This window comes from Seriola aureovittata, chromosome 10 (assembly GCF_021018895.1).
Source record: "Seriola aureovittata isolate HTS-2021-v1 ecotype China chromosome 10, ASM2101889v1, whole genome shotgun sequence".
NCBI classification, from domain to species: Eukaryota; Metazoa; Chordata; class Actinopteri; order Carangiformes; family Carangidae; genus Seriola; species Seriola aureovittata.
This window is the reverse complement of record NC_079373.1, coordinates 308,499-328,974: the sequence shown is the minus strand read 5'-3', so window position 1 is coordinate 328,974 and position 20,476 is coordinate 308,499. Positions and strand designations below refer to the sequence as shown.

General features: G+C 42.1%; 1 protein-coding gene across 11 annotated transcripts in view; it reads right to left on the bottom strand.

Moving 5' to 3' along the window:
* The window catches only part of LOC130175857 (A-kinase anchor protein 13-like), a 68,727-nt gene that overhangs the window by 35,757 nt on the left and 12,494 nt on the right, over positions 1–20,476 (bottom strand). For 10 of the 11 annotated variants that reach the window (XM_056386460.1, XM_056386461.1, XM_056386467.1 and 7 more), the window contains exons 6-9: positions 15,193–18,135; positions 10,827–10,897; positions 2,453–2,485; positions 1,212–1,284 (exon numbers count right to left, since the gene is read on the bottom strand). In XM_056386460.1, the coding sequence (XP_056242435.1) occupies positions 1,212–1,284; positions 2,453–2,485; positions 10,827–10,897; positions 15,193–18,135 (3,120 nt within the window). The remainder of the gene's footprint in view (positions 1–1,211; positions 1,285–2,452; positions 2,486–10,826; positions 10,898–15,192; positions 18,136–20,476) is intronic. The other variant, XM_056386466.1, reaches the window with a different exon arrangement.

Here is a 20,476-nt window from a genome sequence, read left to right as displayed (position 1 = left end):
TCTGTTATCAATATAAACTCATGATCACTGATACATACATGATGAATTCAGTTACATCACCTGTTCGGTGGTTCACATGAAAACGTTGATGGATCATGGAGTTTGGATAACAACAAAACAATATGTGAAAGTAACGATGGTAACTGTTAATAAGGTAATTACAGACAAGTGAACATATGTTTGACCAGTTTCTGTACCTTGAAGGGATATGTTATGTTTAATACTGTATGCTTTGTATGATTAAAAAGGCAAGTCAGCCTTAAACTGATGATTATGATTGTTTATGAACATTGTGACATGTGAACATTAAACATTGTGAACCTGATTGCCGTTTGAGATTGCAGAAGCTCTGTAGAGCTCTGTAAGCAATCTCAAACTTATATGCTTGACTATACTTTTAATAAATTAGACGTGTTGAACTTTATCTGTTGTCCTGCATACTTCATCAAACGAATGCGCGAGTCCTGTTTGGTTATATATGGATCTGGACTCAACAACCTCCAGTCAGTTCCTGTTTCAGTCTGCCTTAGTGAGTTTAGTGATAGATTAGGATGATCTCAGGATTTGTGTGGAAGGCTCTGGATTAAATGTAGGACCCAAAATATACCTGAAGATAAAACCAACTCTCCCTTACATTATCTTACTGTCCTCCAGCTTAGATCCCTGGTGTGCTGGTGTAACTATTCAGCCCAATGGAAAGGTTTGGATCTTATGCAGTGTGAATTATCAGCACAGTTGACATTAAGTGAGTACCAACACCAGGATTCTTACCAACAGAAACCAAACCAACGGACCAAGGTTTTAGAGTTAGGTTTAGAGTAAGGTTTAAGACCTGCAAAAGGTTTCACCTGGAGAAGCAGCCATCAAAACTAAACTGGCTGTCTTATGATTTAAAGTTTAGACTGTCTGGTCTAGATCTATGATTCAGGCACATAATGGTCTAACAGTTTACTGCACTGTGGCTGTGATAATGGCCTGGACTCTTTAAACCTCCTTCACATGAACAGGACCTCAGAAAAGAAGATTTCTCCGGATGTCTCCAGGTCAGAGACTTCTTCAGTAAAGACTCAAACAAACGGAGGATAGCAAACCTAATCTAATGAATATATCCACTGATAAATAAAAGAATAAAGATAATACACATCTGACTGTGTTTCAAAGTTCCTCTTGTTTTTCTCTCACCTGGTGAATGAACCAAATGACAGTCTTACCTGCAAATGATGTTGGTGTGCTGGGCTGAGGGCGAGGCTGGGCAGGGTAGAAAACATCACCCTCTCTCTGGATCTAACAGAAAGAAAGAGAGGAACACAGAGAAAATGAATTCCCTGTGTGTAGGACCTGACACTTCTTTAGGGTGTCATCATAGGAACATGAGGTTCTTTATAGAACGATGTTAGAAACGAAGTTTTCTGCTGTGGCACAAGTATCTGTGCAGAACTCTTCTGAGTGTGGGAGTTCCCACAACTATATTAAAACATGATGTAATACAATGGACTGGATATGTGACTGTGAAACACACTCCCACCTACACACTGTGTATGTCTGTGTCTCACATGTCTGAGCTATCAACATGTACCAGAGGAACCAAACACACTGACAAACACACAGGTCACAAGCATATGATTGTTCCACCCCTGCAGCAGGACACAGCCAGACCAGTGTGAAATGAGAGAGACGTAGGCAGGGGTTCTCTACAAGATGTCTGTCATACACATGCACACTCACACTCACACATGCACACACACACACACGCACACTATGGGGGATTATAAAGGACACGACACACGTAAATACGCTGGTGTGATTATTTACTAGAAGTCTCAAATGTGTGTGTGATTAGAACAACTCAGCCATGCATGTGTGTAAGAATGTTTACTGTGGTTCTAACAGGAGTGAGTGAATCAGTCTGTGTTGATCTGTGGATGAATGTGTGTGATTGTGTTCTTTAAACTGTATCGAAAGTTCCTGCTTCAGTTCATTAAATCTCTGCATATGAACGAGCCAAGAGCACAGTGACATTACACTGTATTAAATCATCTGAAACGACACCAGGCTGTGGTGTGACCACACACACCTCTACCCACAGTAGGTTAGTCAGTTATAACTGCATAATCTGTTTTTTATGAGCCTATGACAAGCTCTGATAACTGCACATCTCCTACTTAAAAACACACCAGACTCACACTCAAAAACAGTAATCTTATCTCACAGAACACAGTAGTAGCGATCTGTTAGTTTGTGTGACTTTCTGTGGTTGCAGAAGTATTCAGAGTTTTTACTTGAGTTAAAGTACCACACAGTAACACAAGCAAACTAACTGATTGAGGCAGAGGTAGACCTTCAAATCCAGTGTTCTGCAAAGTAAATGACTGTATTTGTCAATAGAGTCTGGTGGCTTTGAATATAGTGATAAAACAGCTGTTAGTGGTTAAACAAAAAGGATTTTACTCACACAAGATCTTCTCTTACTAGTTTCACTCTGAACCTGTCAGTGGCAAAAACAAGCAGTTTAGTGAACACACAGTGTCTAACAGGGTCTAACATGCGTATGCACATGCATGTTGCAGGATGTGCACAAAAATGTACGGACACATTCAAGCCTGTGTGTTGTAGTCACGTGTACACACGTGCATATTGCACTAATCAAGAACAGACTCACACGCATACAAACGTTAATTCTCCTTACTTGACATTGTGACTATTGAACATCACCAAATCTATTGCACATCAGTGTCTGTGCTGTAATGACGTATCATGCAGCCCTACTCAGAAGGTTTTTCAGCTGTCCACCTACTACATTGTAGCACTGAGGACCACTATGGTCCCACCACAGATATACAGGTATCTGCTCCATCTACTTGAAACGTATTCAGTCCAGTTTATCTGGTCTGATCTCTGAGAACACCCTTCAGAGTTTATTATACACCTGCACAATGAAAAAGAACGGGGCTAAGTGAAGACTACAGAGGAACTCTCCTTAATCCTCTGAGGCTCTGCTCTGGAACAGGGCCTGGTTATCTGTACTCCACTGTGGTGTTGACTGAATCTAATACAGGTGAATGTATCATGTGATTGGATTTATGAATTACAATGACATCATATGAGATAATGTTATAAAAAGAAGCAAGAAAATGATGATGGAATAAATGTATGTTGAAGTCAGGTTCAGGATGTTTGAGTTGGAGCTGTGGACTGATGGAAGTGTCCATCATTGCAGACAGTAAAATATAATGTTCAGGAGAGGCTCTTTGTCACATGTGATAGTCACTGATGCAGAGTCACTGTCACTCAGCCCTCACACAGTAGCTCCAGTTTTACAGGAACACTCTGACCCAACCAATCCAAAACCAGAGGAGTTACACAGTTTGGTTACAGGTGAAGTCTGCAGAAGAACAACACCACCTCTGGTCCTGATGTGTATAAATGTAAATGATTAAATAGAAAACAGCTGATTGAAATATGTAAGTGTTGGAGATTAACAACTTGACCTCACTGGTCTGTTGCGTAGCTCCTGTAGGCTGAGCCATCAGAGTGACCTCACATCTAATAGTGTGATTGTTAACCAGTGGAGAGACAATGTCTCCTTTGTCCCCTCATCCACTTGTCTCAATGAATCTGTTGTCCCAGCTCCATGTTGTCCTGCTCTGTCTATTATCAACATCCTGCAGAGAAGAGAGCTCTGCACAAAGAACGACTCTCCAACATGCAGGAGACAAGAGGCAGCATTTATCAGTCTGCAGCCGGGCGGCACATGCTGGATGTCTTTATGGACACACAGTCATCTCTCATTTTAATCCTCCATATGAGCATCAATGCAAATGTTTCTGTGTTATCTGAATGTACAGCACAACAGAACATGTGATATTTATGTTGCATCAAGATTTTCAGTGGATTTTAGTGGTTAGCTCAGACAAAGCTTCTGATGTTGAACACATGACTACAGATCTGTCTCAGTATTGTGTATTCAGTAGTGAAGTATAGGGGTCTACCATTTATCAGCCTGGTCAATTATCATATAATCAATCAATATCCAGCATTTTCATGATTATCTGAATCATTTTTAACAGAGTGCATGTTAAATAAATTAATTCAAAAATGTTCTACTTACATTTTTGAACTACTGCACTAACAACGATGCAGTGACTAGACAATGCGTCTATGTATCTATGTATTGTGGGCAATGTCCTGCCCACAGCAGCATCTGATTGGTTACACTGAAGGCTGCTGTGTACACAGGAAGACACAGACTGGAGCAGAGCTGTCAAAGGATAAATATCACAATCCTCTACACTGAAGTTACAAAACACTACAATCTGATGGACAAGTTCATTTGTTGAACCAACACACACAGAGCAGGGAGAGAGAGGGAGAGAGAGAGAGGCGGAGAGAGACAGAGAGAGAGAGGGAGAGAGAGAGAGGTCATCACTAACTGCTAAACTACAGTAACTATCAGATCTGAACAGCATATGAAGTGTGGGTCTAGCGAGAGAGAGACAGAGAGAGACAGAGAGAGAGCTGTGAATGCAGAGCAGAACTACCGTAAGTTTAAATGTACAGCAGGTAGTTAGATGAAACTGGATGGATTAACTGGGTAGACACTAAGCAGTAATACACCGCAGCAACAGAGAGACTCTCACAGCAGCATGTCTGAACATGAACAGTTGATCACTACTGTTACTGAAAACAAACTTTCCGGTAAAACTGTCCTAAAATAAAGGAACAAAGTCAGTCAGTTAATGGTCTCTGAGTTACTGTGGTGCATTTTAAAAGAGGGAAGGGGAGGGGCCATTATGTTTTATGGTGATAATAATGATACTTGATAAAACTAATAAAGAGCATCTCAGGGGTATATGCACTGACTGAGTGACTGGTTGACTGAGTGACCAACTGACGGCTCACTGACGGACTGAATGAGTGACTGAGTGACTGACTGACCGACTGACTGATCATATTTCCACCACTGGTCAGCTGAATGCCAAGTGACTGAGTGAGTTTACAGTCTGCAGTGTTGACAACTAAACTAAACCTCAGCTACTCTCCAGCAAGAGAAGTTTTCCAATCAAGAGATTCCACATGGACACCTGAGCCACAACAACAGCTGCAACACTTCCTCTGATATAGACTAACATGTGTCTCATCATCAGCTGATTCCTGTTCATGTTACAGTTCACACACAGGACAGAGTCACATGACACCTGCCACCAAAGCTGACTGAAACACACCTGAGTTAAAACGTGCACCTTCACTTTTACACTGTGCTCTAGGATTATTATGTAATCATTGACTTATTCACTGTAGCCATGTTTGCCCGTCTAAACCGACTTCAGGCACTGTATTTCCCATGATGCTCTTCAGTACATGTCTGTACTGGTATTCACTGTGAACAGAACAGGATGAATGTGCAGAATGAAAAAATGAAAAGATGTCATAACAAGTCATGAAGCTGAACTGGATTCTCTTTAATAATCTTGTGCCTCTCACATGCTTTTTACAGTTCGTAGAAACTGGTACCTCATTCTGTGACTCTGAGGGACAGACATCAAATTATCTAAGTTACATTGGCTAGCTCACACCCTTAAATACAAGGGTTCAGTTGAAGTGAATGAGGCTGAAGCAATTTGAACTAAATCCTGGAAATTGTGTGTAGGTTTAGTAAAGATTAGTCCTCACAATGAACCAACATCTGACTAGCAGGATGTCTCTCTGCTGCAGCTCAATATGGAAACACAGAAACAGGCAATTAGGTGATTACAAACAATAACATGGAGATGTCAACGTCTGACTCTGCTGAAGCCTCGTGTCAACTTCAACTGAACTTGTGATCTCAGCGACCGACCAGTAATTCCACACTGTGCCAAGTGAGTGTTGTATTAAAATACACTTGTAAATCTTTGGTCATGAGCTTCTGACAGTTCAGACTCATTATACAGGTGGAGACATGTACAGTGAGCTGCTGTCCAAACCCTAACATCTAAAGTCAGACCTGAGAGACCTCAGATAACTTGGTGTTCAATGAGGAGTAAACAGCATGAGGACACCTCACAGAGAGAGAACACTGATCATGAACTCTACATGGCTACGCTGTAGACTACTGTATATCTGTGTCTGTATATCTGAGTCTGTATATTCCTGTATATCTGTGTCTGTATATCTGTGTCTGTATATCTGTGTCTGTATATTCCTGTATATCTGTGTCTATATATCTCTGTATATCTGTGTCTGTATATTCCTGTATATCTGTGTCTATATATCTCTGTATATCTGTGTCTGTATATTCCTGTATATCTGTGTCTATATATCTCTGTATATCTGTGTCTGTATATCTGTGTCTGTATATTCCTGTATATCTGTGTCTATATGTCTGTATATCTGTGTCTATATATCTCTGTATATCTGTCTCTGTATATCTGTCTGATAATATATTGCATTCAAAAAGTATTCAGACCCCTTGACTTTTCAGATTTTGTCATGTTGCAGTTCTATGATAAAATTCAGGTCAGGACTCTGGCTGGTCCACTGAGGGACGTTGTCAGAGTTGTCTCTAAACCACTCTTGTTTTGTCATGGCTGTGCGCTAAGGGCCATATTCCTGTTGGAAGGTAAACCTTCAGCCAAGTCTGAGTTCCTGAGCTCTGAACCAGGGTTTTCCCTCAGTACTGACCAGTCTGCTTGTCCCCCCACAGTCTGATACTGCCTCCACCATGCTTCGCTGTTGGGATGGTGCTATTTGGATGATGAGTGGTGCCTGGTTTGTCTCAGAATTAGGAACAGCGAACATGACAGAGAAGAGGTCTGATATGAGTTAATGAGGAAGAGAACTGAGGAATCAAAGTCCTCTGACAAACTGTAGATATTAATTACTGATATTTGCTCTGTGTTGATGTTTTTTTTGATAAATTCTGTGATGCTGCAGTCGATGTATAATCTATTTGATGTAATATCTATTAAGTGTTATATCAGCTGAGATGCTGACTGACGTCTCATCTTCCCTGCTGGGAGGAGGTGACAGTGACTGAGGGACTTGTTCGCCAAATGGAAAGCCCCACTGACACTATGGCAACATTGTACTTCCCGTTTGCACCACCCAAAGCATGATGGAAATTGTAGTCCAAAACTCAGAAAATGTTGATACACAGTGACCTTTGACTAACAAATTCTAATCAGTGCATATTACAAACCCAGACGACTTCATGTTTCATTAAACTTTGTTTTCAGAAACTTTTCTACAACTTTTACAGCTCCACAGTCCCTCTAACACACTGATGGCACATCTGAAAATACATCATATGAAGTCTGCTAAAAGGGGTTATGGACACCTCCAGGTGTTACACAATGTGCAACTTTAAAACATGACAATATGCCATCAGATCAAATCTTTTGTTTCAAACACAAACCGACTCTCTTCAATCAATCCTCGAGCCTGATTTGTACCAATATTCTAATCAATATTAATTAATAGTCTCACACGCGCACACACACATGCACGCACGCACACACACAGCCTCCTACCTTGATCAATACCACATCCACAGTGGTCTCTCCTTTGGCACAGAAGCTGTACCTGCGTCTATGTCTCTCATACATGCTGCATCGACGTGTTAACACACACACTGTGTATGAACCATTGTGAAGGTTTAAGTATCTCTACTGTCCTCTCTCTCTTCACTGCGACTGTCAGAAAAACAAAGCGTGAATGGATGAGGGTGGGGTTCCCAGAAGAAGAAAGCTCCAGCAGCAGTTCGCTGCAGGCTGCTGATTTTCTTGCCACCAAAGGAGAAAAAAATGCCACAGATCAGATGAACCTTTACGTTTTTGTGCCTCTAATAGACAACGGAAAAAAAGAGAAATGTGACGAAACAATGCTTCCACTTTGGCTACGGAGTCCTAATGACAGCCCGATGTAAACTCAAGAGCTAGTTGTTCTTATTAAAGTAAAAACAGTCCTGGTGTGTAATCCAGTCAGTCTACGATCTACTGCTCCCTCTTGGTGCAGTTTGAGCTGGAAAATGAGCCTCGCTGCCCACATCTGTTCAGAGCAGCAGCCCCTCCCTCCATCCCTCCTTTCCACTCTCTCTTCATTTTTCCTTCAGGCCCTCCTTCCCTCCCTCCCTCCTTCTCTTACTCACACACTCCACCCATTACATCTGTCCTTCACTTGAAACAAACTCCCTCTCATCCATTTGCTCCTCAGCTCAGGAACAATGGAGCTCTATCTGATGAATAACAGACTTTCTATCTGCTGGAAGCTGCTAAAGGCACATCTTCAAACAGTGGTAATTATATATGTTTCATTTATAATCTACTGTTATACCCACAGTGCAAACTGAGCCCTATGATTCATCTGTTTCCTGCTCTTTTCATATTACAGGAGAAGAGGTGGTGTTTTCATGAGATACAGCCTGTGTGGTGGTGGTGATGTGACCTGCAGAAATACTTCTACATTATGGAGCTGAAGACAGACATTAGACCTCAGCACTGATCTGAGAAAAGAAACAGGCCGTTATAATGAAATTCTTATTTCATTGTGATATTTTTCCATAATGAAATTCTTATTTCATTGTGATATTTTTCCAGTGTGTGTCTTTTTTCTGAGTTTTTTTATGCTGTCAGTGCCAGTGGTTTTCAGTTTCAACTCTCGCTATTTTACTGTGGAAAGAAGAAAAATTCTGACATTGAAAAACACAAAAAAATATTAAGTAAGTATTTTGCAAAAAATATCAAAATACAATAAGATATTTAGTTTGTTAGTTTTAAAATGCATGTGCATTTTTCAGTTGCCAACATAGCTTTTTGTTTCAAAGTCAATATTTCCTTTTTTAGTTCAGGTGTAAAGAGAAAACAGTTGATGAATTATAAAAGATGTCATTGAAGTCACTGGTTGCATTTTGTGTCCGAGCAATGATCCACAGTTTGGTCTCACTGACTGCTACTGAGCGGACTGTGTGAAGAGTGAGCTGCAAGTTAGCTGGAGGTTAGCTGGAGGTTAGCTGAGAGTTAGCTGAGAGTTAGCTGAAAGTTGTCTGAAATTTGGCTGAAAGTTAGCTTAAAGTTGGGTAAGAGTTTGCTGAAAGTTAGCTGGTAATTGGCTAAGTTGGCTGAAAGTCAGCTGAAAGTTAGTTGACAGTTAGCTGAAATTTAACTAGAAGTTAGCTGAAGGTTAGCTGAGTTAGCATCTGTAAAACTAAAACTGTTTCATTATATGTAAATTATGAATGGTGCTCCACAAAGCACTCATAGTAAACCTTACCCACATTCAGTACACAGCACACTGTGAGTGTGTATGTGTGTGTGTGTGTGTGTGTGTGTGTGTGTGTGTGTGTGTGTGTGTGTGTATGTGTGTGTGTAGGTGCTGTCAGTCAGCTCCATCTGTAACCAATCAACGGCACACAAACACTGCAGTAACCTGGCAACAGCTTAGTACACTATCCAGCTGTGACGCACAGAAAGAGAGAGAGAAAGTCACACATCTGGAAGTAGTTACAGCTGCTCTGACCACAAGGGGGAAGCAGAAGACACATGAAGACACACAGAGCGGGCAGGTTAGTGCACACAGACAGCATCACTGTCAGACTTCAGCTTCACTTCAAAACCCTCCACATAACACACTATACACAACAGAAACAATCACAGTAAGTCACCACAGCAACCAACATGTGATGTCACCTGAACCATGTGATGTCATCTGAAACGTGATATAATCTGAACCATATGATGTCATCTGAAACATGTGATATCACCTGAACCATGTGATATCATCTGAACCATGTGATGTCATCTGAAACATGTGATATCACCTGAACCATGTGATATCACCTGAACCATGTGATATCACCTGAAACAGGTGATATCACCTGAACCATGTGATATCATCTGAACCATGTGATGTCATCTGAATCATGTGATGTAATCTGAAACATGTGATGTCATCTGGACCATGTGATATCATCTGAAACATGTGATATCATCTGAAACATGCGATATCATCTGAACCATCTGATATCTGAACCATGTGATATCATCTGAACCATGTGATCTCATCTGAAACCTGTGATATCATCTGGGCGTATATGAATCCCACATGGATCCAACATGAAGACTAACCCTAGCTAGACTGTTTTAAAGGTCCAGCTTCATTTAATAATACAAGATATGACTATGTTTAAAATAATTAGATCTTAAGTACACCAGTGAAACAACAGATGACTCACTGACATTTACTGTGTTTATAACAAAAGATAATTACGTCTTTGTCATCACACACACACACACACACACACACACACACACACACACACACACACACACACACACACACACACATACACAAGGAGGGGCCAGGGCTGAAGGTTCCCATATCTCCTACTGTAACTTGCAGCCCCAGGAGAGCAAATACTGCATCATTAGGAGACCCTGGATAAGGATTTATATGGTTTCATGTGTGACCCTGGTCTGGGCCTGTCTGGTGTAACTTGTAAAGGAAAGCAGTGTATATATTTTAAAAAACACATGTTCACACCTGGTATTAATGTGTCTCAGGTGATCCGATCAGGGTCTCTGAGGCCCTGTTGTGACCTGGTATTAATGTGTCTCAAGTGATCCAATCAGGATCTGAATGGGAGTGGGTAAAGCCTCAGTACACTCAAAGGAAGAGCTTCTCAGATCATCTGACAAGATTTTAAACTCCACATTCAAATCTGGTCAGCTGCATCACAGTGCTTGGTTAGCTGTGAGTAGGTGAGAGGGGAGGCAGGGCTTTAACCTCTCTCTGTTTGTGAATATTTGTACTGTATCAGTCTGACACATTCACACACCTGAGTGTGAACTCACCTGTAATGGGTGTATGCTGTCTGAGCCTCTCCTGGTCTGCTCAGACTGTTGTTGCTGTTGTTGTTCTGGTTCTGTAGAGGACAGAGAATATCATCAGGTTAGAGTTCATTTACACCAAACTTCATTATCCACGAAGAAAACAGTGAGCTACTCAGATCAAATATTCTCATTATTATTGATATATCAATTACTATAACACAGACATACACATACACAAACATCAGCCCTACTGTGTACAATGGACTTTTGATCTTCAGACTAAAAGTAGAAATGTTGTTTTGATTTTCTTACACAATGATCAGTTGAATAAATAATCAAAAAGCCTTGATCGATACTGATCATGATTGATACCGATCTTGATTGATACTGATCCTGTGGATTAGCTCAGGTTGTCCATACTCGCCTGTCATCACCACAGTGATTCATTAATGAGTACAGAACAGATAATCTCATTATCTAATCAATCCAACACACGGATCCTCAACTCGCTCTCACATCATTACCATAAAATAATACATAAGAACACAACACAAAATAACATTACACCACAACGACACAGTGACTCAACAGGTATAACTGCAGCACTGCTTCATACTGATGCTTCGGATGATGGAGATGAATTCAATCTTCTGTGTTTCACTGTTACTACACATCGAGACAGGAAACAACACACTCCTGACTTACAGTGTAATGTTGATGACGGACTTAAACAGTAACCAACATTAACCACCTGTTAGTTACTGCTGGTTAGTGAACATGAACCAACTGTTGGTTACTGCTGGTTACTGTAGTCCTGGAGCCTCTAAAGCTGTGGACAGATCTATAGGTCCTGGAAACCTAGTAAGACCAAACATCCAGCACCTAACAAACACGCTCTTAGTAGGACTGAACAACTGAAGAAAACACCCTGTGTATATTAACATCACTAGAGGTAAACAAACTGTATCTGAGCTGAAACCAACCCACTAGATAATAATGACAACACAACATTTCACTCCAGAGTTTGATTTTTACTCTTGATTCCAGTCATAAACCTTTAAACTAATCCTTGTACAAGCAGCAGGAGTCTCTGATATCTTGTGCTGTGGATCACAGATACGGTGTAGATAAACCTTTAAACTAACCCTGGTACAAGCAGCAGGAGGAGATACAGGGATGTCTCAATATACTGGAATTGACGATAATCAAATATTGATATCATCTCAATGATACACATACGATAGTACTGTGATGTCAGTGTAACTACTTGATTTTGTTACAGACTCTCTCTCCACCTCCCTACACTTGTATCTGAGTCAAATTCATTTGTCAGAAAAGAAACAAAACATCTATAAACATCGTGATGATATTGTTATTATGAATTCTCTTGACCACAATAATGTCATGATGTAGTGAAAATGTCATGACAGTCCTAGCAGATACTTAATCGAAATCTCAATCTGAGAGGGAGGAAACATGATGTTATGGAGTCTCTCCTCTGAGCTGTGATCTGAATATGATGATCATGATGGGGTCCTGAGATCAGTTTTCATGGAGAACCAGCAGGATCAGATGAGTCAGTAAAGGTTCTGGTTAAAGCTTGTCCTTGACTCAGCTGTGCAGCCTGGAAAACACTGCAACATTTATATCTCTCACTCTCTCTCTCTCACACACACACACACACACACACGGTAGTGATGGTATCACCGATAACAATACGATACCGATACTTTGTACAAAAGCTTAATATGTTCAGGGAAATAATAAGTAGGCTATAACCATTTCAAATAAGACATCAGACTACTCTTTCTTATTCTTTAATAATAAAGAAAAATACATTCAGTGCCCTATTACCACTTCAAAAGATCAGAAGAAGATGTCCTACAGACCAAAAAACTTGCAGGACATGCATTGCATGAAAAAAAAGTTGAATGTATATTAAGTTATTAAGTCTTCAGCATCTGAATCATGCTCCCTTGAAAACACTTGCCTCAACTTTTTTACAAAACATTCCAGATTCACATTTTTTGTCTGAAGAAGTTCCACACACGACTTTGATTGCGTTCAGCCATCATCAATGTCATCACTCTGTTCAGTGGCTCATGTATTCATAGAGCCATAGTTCATATGAAAATTACAGGTGGAAGGAGAAGTAGTTCCTATCAATCCAGGTATTATTTAGACTAGATCCCGGTGATAGCTTTGTTACTTTCTACTGTGTCCCTGTTGACATTTACCCCAAATTATTGAGTTAAGGTATCAATCTTTTAATGTGAGAATCGATCCAAGAACAAACATTTGGAACACACAGAGCAAACAGCATGGCAGAGGCTGCACCAGACAGAACCAGGTGTAGTAAAGATAACTGAGGATTACTGGAGTTGACAACTATGACTGAACTTTACGTTACTATAAGTGCAATAAAACGTAAATGGCCCATAAGAACTTTGAATCTGTTATTTCCAGCAACTCCTGGTGTCTCTTACACAACAACATCGTGCTGGTTAAGCTAATAGCGAACTGTTAGGAAATGCTACAACGAAAGCTGTCTGTAACTGATTATCTTACTTCACCATGAATCTTAAAATGTGGCAGATTGTCATAAGCTGAGCGACTGGCTGAGACTAGGCCAGAACAATCAATTGACATCCTGTTCTGAATTTATTCTTTTTAAAAAAAAAAAAAAAGAACCGGCAATGGTCCAAGCTTGATTAATAAGTGAATGGATAAAATAAAGATAAAATCAGCTGGTCAATGTCTGACTTTGAGAGCTTTTTAATATCTTTTGTCCTTGTAGCTGATAAATACTCTCATAAAGTCATAAAGTCGTCTGCTGCTGCCTGAGAGTTTACACTGAATAAGTGTTGAAAATGAAAATGTCTACCCCAGAATCTGGGTTTATTTATCATGCCAGTGTCATTTAGATTTTCTCAAGGAAAATTAATCGTTTAGATGAATCGACTAATCAATGAAATAGTCAATAGATTAAAAAAGTTATTCGAAAAATAGTCGTTAGTGGCAGCCCTAGATCTGTTATCCAGATTTTCTTTTTCACAGGAATCTCTACATGTACAGACACAGGACCAGGTTTGATGGAACCACAGAACCAGGTTTGACTGACCTACAGGACCTGGTTGCTGTGAGACATCACATCAACCACCACACACTCCATTTGAAACACAAGTTGATGATGTGGCTCTGCATCACTGTCCACACAACCAACCACCCACCCACACACACACAGGCACGCACACACACACCATTACCCAGCCCAAGCCCAGTTTCACTGTCCAATGTTAAGTCTTGATGACATCACCAGGTTGCCTGGATACAGTGCTCCATACAAACAGAGGAGCTGGATCAACAACTGTTACACGCACACTGATACACACACACAGTCCCTGCCCTGTTCCCTCCATTCTCTGTGAAGACAAAGCAGCTGAAGGATCGAGCACTGTTAAAAATGAACGGTGAAGTAAAGGTTGGAGAAGTCATAGTGAAGTGACTCTACATCCAGGAGCTGGTTTCACAAAGACAGACTTTGACTGTGGCTTTTATAGAACAATTAGGCAGACTTCAAATAGACTGAGTCTAAATTCATCTGTTGCACAAAGCAGTTTAGTTCTTGACTGTCTTAAGATGGACTGTGGTACAATGAATTCTGGGTAAATTAAGACCTTTTTCAATATATATAAAAAAAAATATGTGGAACAGCGTCCAACCCCTGAGCTTTGTTTACTCTAGCCAAAATTGTTTGTCTTTTGGAAGAATTCAACATTTACAAGGATGTTTTACTTTCGGTGAGGAGTGAAACAATAAAAAAAGTCTCTAAGAAATCTTTCCCTTCTCTGCAAACCACAAATTATGAGCCATGTTTTCATGTTTCTTGTTGTTTGGGGTTACTGGACAGCACAGGTGTCAATGATTGTTACGATGGTAACATTAGTCTTACGTCTGAGTTAGCTTGTGTGTAAGGTGTCTGATGTTCTTAAAATGAGTCAGTCCTTATTTTTGTAAAACCGTCTATGGACTGAACCAACAGTACAGACCAGTCTAAAATATCTCTGTGAAACCAGCCCCAAGAGACTCTCAGAAGACTGAGCAATGCATTATTTTTATATCAGTCACTGTTTGAATGTCACCTCCATGGCTGAGGTGAACTGACCACTGACAGGAGAATTAAACTTGTTTACTGCAGTCAGCTGTTAACATCAGCTGGTTCATGTGTGTTATTTCTGAGGAGGCTAAGGTGGTTTTCATGTGTAAAAACACATGGACTGTGTGTGTTTGTTATTCAAATGTGTGAGTGATGAGGCCATGTCAAGATAATCACAGACAGACAGACAGACAGACAGACAGACAGACAGACAGACAGACAGGTATTTACCTGTGTGGGGTGTGTCCTCTGCTGTGACCACATGTTTCCATGCTACCTCTTCTCTTTCCATCTTGTCTCTCTCTCTCTGCTTCCATCCATCCACTGTATCCACAGAGTCTGGGTCTTCATCACATAAACCATTCTCATCATCCCCTGCCACAGACTCAGTACCTTTGCTGTGGAAGGTGGCAGTGATGAGGTTCATGTCCACCAGTGACTGGGGTGACTGGGATTCACCTGTTTCCACACTCATGGGGGCAGTCGGTTCATCTGGACTGGGATCGGCCACAGGAGCCGAAACACATGGGCCAACAGGTAGTGTTACAGTGGGACCCTCGCCCTCATATGGTGGGTTAAGGCTGTCACACCTTTTAGCCTGACAGTCTGTAACACCTCTTTGGCAGCTCACTTTTTCCTCTGTCTTAGACTGTAAGTCTCCTGGACTGTCCTGCTCCTGGACCTGCCGCCCTCCCTCACCCAAAGCAGTTGGAGATTCAACAGGGAGACCCTGATCTCTATCCTGTGTCTCTCTGACCTGACACTGGTCTTGGGGATTACCCTCAGACTCGGACTTGGGGCACAGTGTGTGTGGGGACTCTGGATCTTGTCCTGCGTCCACACCAGGACAGGACAGCTGGGTTTCTGTCTGCAGGTGAGCTTGGTTGCCCTCCTCAGCTGTAATGGTTTCATCTGCAGGTTTCATGTGAACTTGAAACAGGTTGTTTTGTGTAGTATCTGGTTGAACTTCCTCTTTCTGGAGCTGTGGTAGAGTGGGAGTGTAAGCAGGTGCTGAGAGGTCTCTGTGATGGAGCTGTGCTGCTGTCTCACTCTCTACCTGTGCACAGTGGGATTCCTCTGACATGTCAGTGTTAGCTGGTCCTTCAGGAGGATCAGGGTGTGGATGGTAGACCTGCTGATCCTCAGTCTCGGTTGCAGTCTCAGCTGACAGGTGTCGTGTCTCTCTCTTGTTGGTCAGCTGCCTGGACTGATGGTCTTTCAGCTGCTTTAATGTATCAGCGGGAAAGTTAGTATCTTGTACTAACAGTGTATCATTAGCAGACTGCTGACTGTCTGACGGACTGCTTGCTGGCTGCTGGCTAAGCTCTATGCTCACCACGGCTGATACTACTGCTACAGTTACTACTGCTACAGCTGTGGCCAGCAAGCTGTTCTCATAACACTGCTCTGTTTCTCTGTGTGAGGAGGGAATGCCTTCATCCTCGGCCTTCTCCTCTCTGTCTGACGAAGATGACTCCTCACCACACACCATCCTACTGTCCTTTCCTTCTGTCATACTCTCCACACTTGTCTCCTTACCCTCTCCCTCCACACCCACCCACAGCGCATGTGTCTTCTCCTCCTCGAGCTGCTGATATCCCAGCATCTCAGAGGCCAAACAATGCCCTAAATATTCCATCACAGTTGTCACAGTGCTTCCTTCCTGTATCTGAAGAGGTGAACCATCTGCTCTACCTTCCCATGGCAGACCGACAGCTTCTGCAGAGCACACGGATTGTAAATGTTGTGTATTCTGTTCAGGAAATTCCACCAGAGACGAGTCCTCTGTGAGTTCTGTCGGATCTGAATGTCTGACAGGAAGTTCCTTTGCAGGCTTAGATTCCAACAAACCTGTTTGGTCCTCAGATGCTCTAGCTTCACCAGCAGCTGTCAGATGCTCAGTGTCTATACTACCCACTGTTTGTTGGACTGGAGTGGCAGCACCCTGTGACTCCAGCCCTGAGGGGTTGAGTATTTCCTTTCCTCCTGGTGGCACAGTTGTAATTTCCTCTATGTCTGCCTCTGTGAAGACCGTTTGACTCAGGTCTGAAGCAGCAATGGCAGAATCTGGATTAAAGTCATCATGTAGGCTTTGGTTCTTGTCCTCTGATGATTCCTTTGTCCCTGTCGCCTCAGTCAGACCTGTTCTCCCGTGGTCTGTGGTCCCAGTATAACTAGACTCTGAGGCTGTAATGTCACAGTCAAGTCCATGAGAGTCCATGGTCTGGGTCTCTGTCTGGCAGGGTAGATGCATGGCGTCTTTGTCAGCTTCCTCTTTGCAGGCGGGTTCAGAAACATTGGACTGGATCAGTGCCCTTCCTGTTAGATCCTGGGCCTCTGACTCTGTCTCTGACTGAGGGCCCAGGTTTGTCACTGCTTCTCTGTGAGTCTGGGTCTCGCTCTGACTCTGTGATTCGATACTGGAGCTGGAGCTCAGCTTGGCCTCAGCGCCTCCTCTCCTCCCTCTCTTCTTCCTCCTCTTTTTCCTGCCCTTTGCTCCTCTCTCCCTACCCCCCGGCTTCTCCTCTCCGGTCTCTTCGATGTCTGCTGCTTCACAGCTCTCTCTGCCATAAGTGGTCTCTGTGAGACCCACCTCCCCTCTGCCTCCCGCCATTCCCCCTTCCTTCCAATCTGGCCCTACTTCCTCCTCTTGCTGTGAGCCGTGTACTTCCCGTCTTTGTGCAGCAGGCCCATGTGACAGTGCTGGCTGTGCTCCAGCAGCATGTGGCTGACTCAGAGCGGCGCACTGTTGACGAGAAATAAGAGCCTGTTCTAACAGCTGTGGAGGATGAAGACCAGGAGCTTGGGCTGAGCTCAGATCACATTCTGCCTGCTCCAGCTGTTCATGTTTTCTCTCATAAATTATGTCACTGTCATACCAAACCGACTGGGAGTTCACTTCCTGTCGCTGGGAGGCTTCACTGGCGTCCTGGTCTAGGTTTTCACCCTGATACCAGACTGTTTTTGGTAATGTTTCTAGTCCATGTGGGTGTGAACCCATTGTGCTTCCGATCCAGCCTCCATCACGCCAGAGCACTCTGCGGGGTTTTCGTTCTGAATCCGGGGACCTGCTGCCAGACTGAGAACTCTTGTTGGTGGAGTCTTGTTGTCTTGGCTCCTCTGAGTCTGACTGGCTTTCCTGGGGATGCCGGGATTGTTCCTGGCCCATGATCACTGAAAGAAGACAGGATCAGTTTAACACCTGCAAAGGAAACCTGACGTTTTCTTAAAAGCACTCTGGTCTATCACAGCTCGGCTCATGGTTGTTCTAAACACGGTTTCTGTGGTTTACTCACCAAGTTCATTACTGAAGAAGAAAACCAACACCTCACCAATAATAACTCACCACTCAGGAACCTGAGTGAACCCAGATACAGTCAGAAAGATCAGGCACAGCTGAGACAGTTCAGGTATGATGGTCTAATTGCTCATGTTTCATTTTTTTAATCAGATTATATTTATAGTATGATTATACAGTACATACATATATACACTCACCGACCGCTTTATTAGGTACACCTTGCTAGTACCGGGTTGGACCCCCTTTTGCCTTCAGAACTGCCTCAATTCTTCGTGGCATAGATTCAACAAGGTGTTGGAAACATTCCTCAGAGGTTTTGGTCTATATTGACATGATAGCATCACACAGCTGCTGCAGATTTGTCAGCTGCACATCCATGATGTGAATCTCCAGTTCCACCACATCCCAAAGATGCTGTATTGGATTGAGATCTGGTGACTGTGGAGGCCATTTGAGTACAGTGAACTCATTGTCATGTTCAAGGAACCAGTTTGAGATGATTTGAGCTTTGTGTGGTCTTCTGTTGCTGTAGCCCATCTGGTTCAAGGTTTGACGTGTTGTTCATTCAGAGATACTCTTCTGCATTCCTCGGTTGAAACGAGTGCTTAATTGAGTTACTGTTGCCTTTCTATCAGCTCAAACCAGTCTGACCATTCTCCTCTGACCTCTGGCATCAACAAAGCATATTCGTCCAGAGAATTGCCGCTCACTGGATATTTCCTCTTTTTGGGACCATTCTCTGTAAACCCTAGAGATGGCTGTGTGTGAAAATCCCATTAGATCAGCATCACCTTTCTTCCCCATTCTGATGCTCGGTTTGAACTTCAGCAGATTGTCTTGACCATAAGACATAAATGCATTGAGTTGCTGCCATGTGATTGGCCTATAAGATATTTGCCTTAACGAGCAGTTGAACAGGTGTACCTAATAAAGTGGAAGGTGAGTATATATATATATATATATATATTCATACATATAGACATACATATACATATATACAGTGTATATATACTGTAGGGCTGCACAATTAATCGAAATATAATTACCAAAAAATAGAATAAAAAAAATATATACTTTTTTTAATAAGGTTAAAATCTGTCTCAGCATTGTTGTGCATTGTTAGCACCATAAGTCTTGTGGTGCTGCAGAGACGCCCCGGTTTACAAATATATATATTATTATGCAGATGTAAAGGAGCAGGACTGCTTTGTACAATCATCATCATTTTTACAAATTTTCTGTGAAAGTGAAATAAAAAAATCGATTCATATCGCATGATTTTTTTTTGCATATCGTTCAGCCCCAGGACTACCGTTGTTGAACAGTCAGACTTGTCTTTAAGAGCTGATGCTGATGTTCCTAGATTTCAATAAATGACAGAGAGAACTTTATTGTTACAGTTAGGACCAACATATGAATGAGTCACTCATCTTGAGAAACCTACAAAGAATTTTAACTAACACATTTTTTTGTATTAGTGTTCTGCTTTATTCTCTCCGCTCTCATAGTGTTGTTTCCAGCAGCTGTTATCAGCCTCTGTCCTCTACCTACTGCTGTCGACACACTCAGAGAGCAGCTGGTGAACATAGTGAACCATTTAGCAGCTAAAGACGAGCTGGTGGAGACCAAATAGAGGGACTACTGGATACAGACACCACAACAATTGGATCAACATGTTGGTTTGTAACAGCTGGATGTGGAGATGAACAGCTGTTTGTTAAAGGACCAGTATGTAGGACTGAAGAGGATCTACTGGCAGAAATCTAATCTAATATTCATAATCATATTTTTTTTCATGTATAGTCACCTGAAACTAAGCACTTTTGTGTTTTTATCTACAGAGGGAGAGGGTCCTCTTCCACAGAATCGCCATGTTGCACCTCCATTATTCTACAGTAGCCCAGAAGAGACAAACCAAACACTTTCACTTTTTTACGTTGCCTGAAGGTCACCGTAGATTCTCCTACACGCCTTGAGTGGTGAGGAGTGAGGGGAGGGGTATTCAGGTGGCTAGGGTTATTCGTAACCTCACTACTAGATGTCACTACACCCTCCACACTGGTCCTTTAATGTTTATCAAATCTAAAAGGTGACAGATAGTTCCTCTGTTTAGTTTAACTAACTAAACTGCTGTGTTAGTTAAAATTCAGTTGATTCAGCTGTTCCTGAAGGATTCAGGTTACAGAGACCACACTTCTGTTTGACAGCAGATGT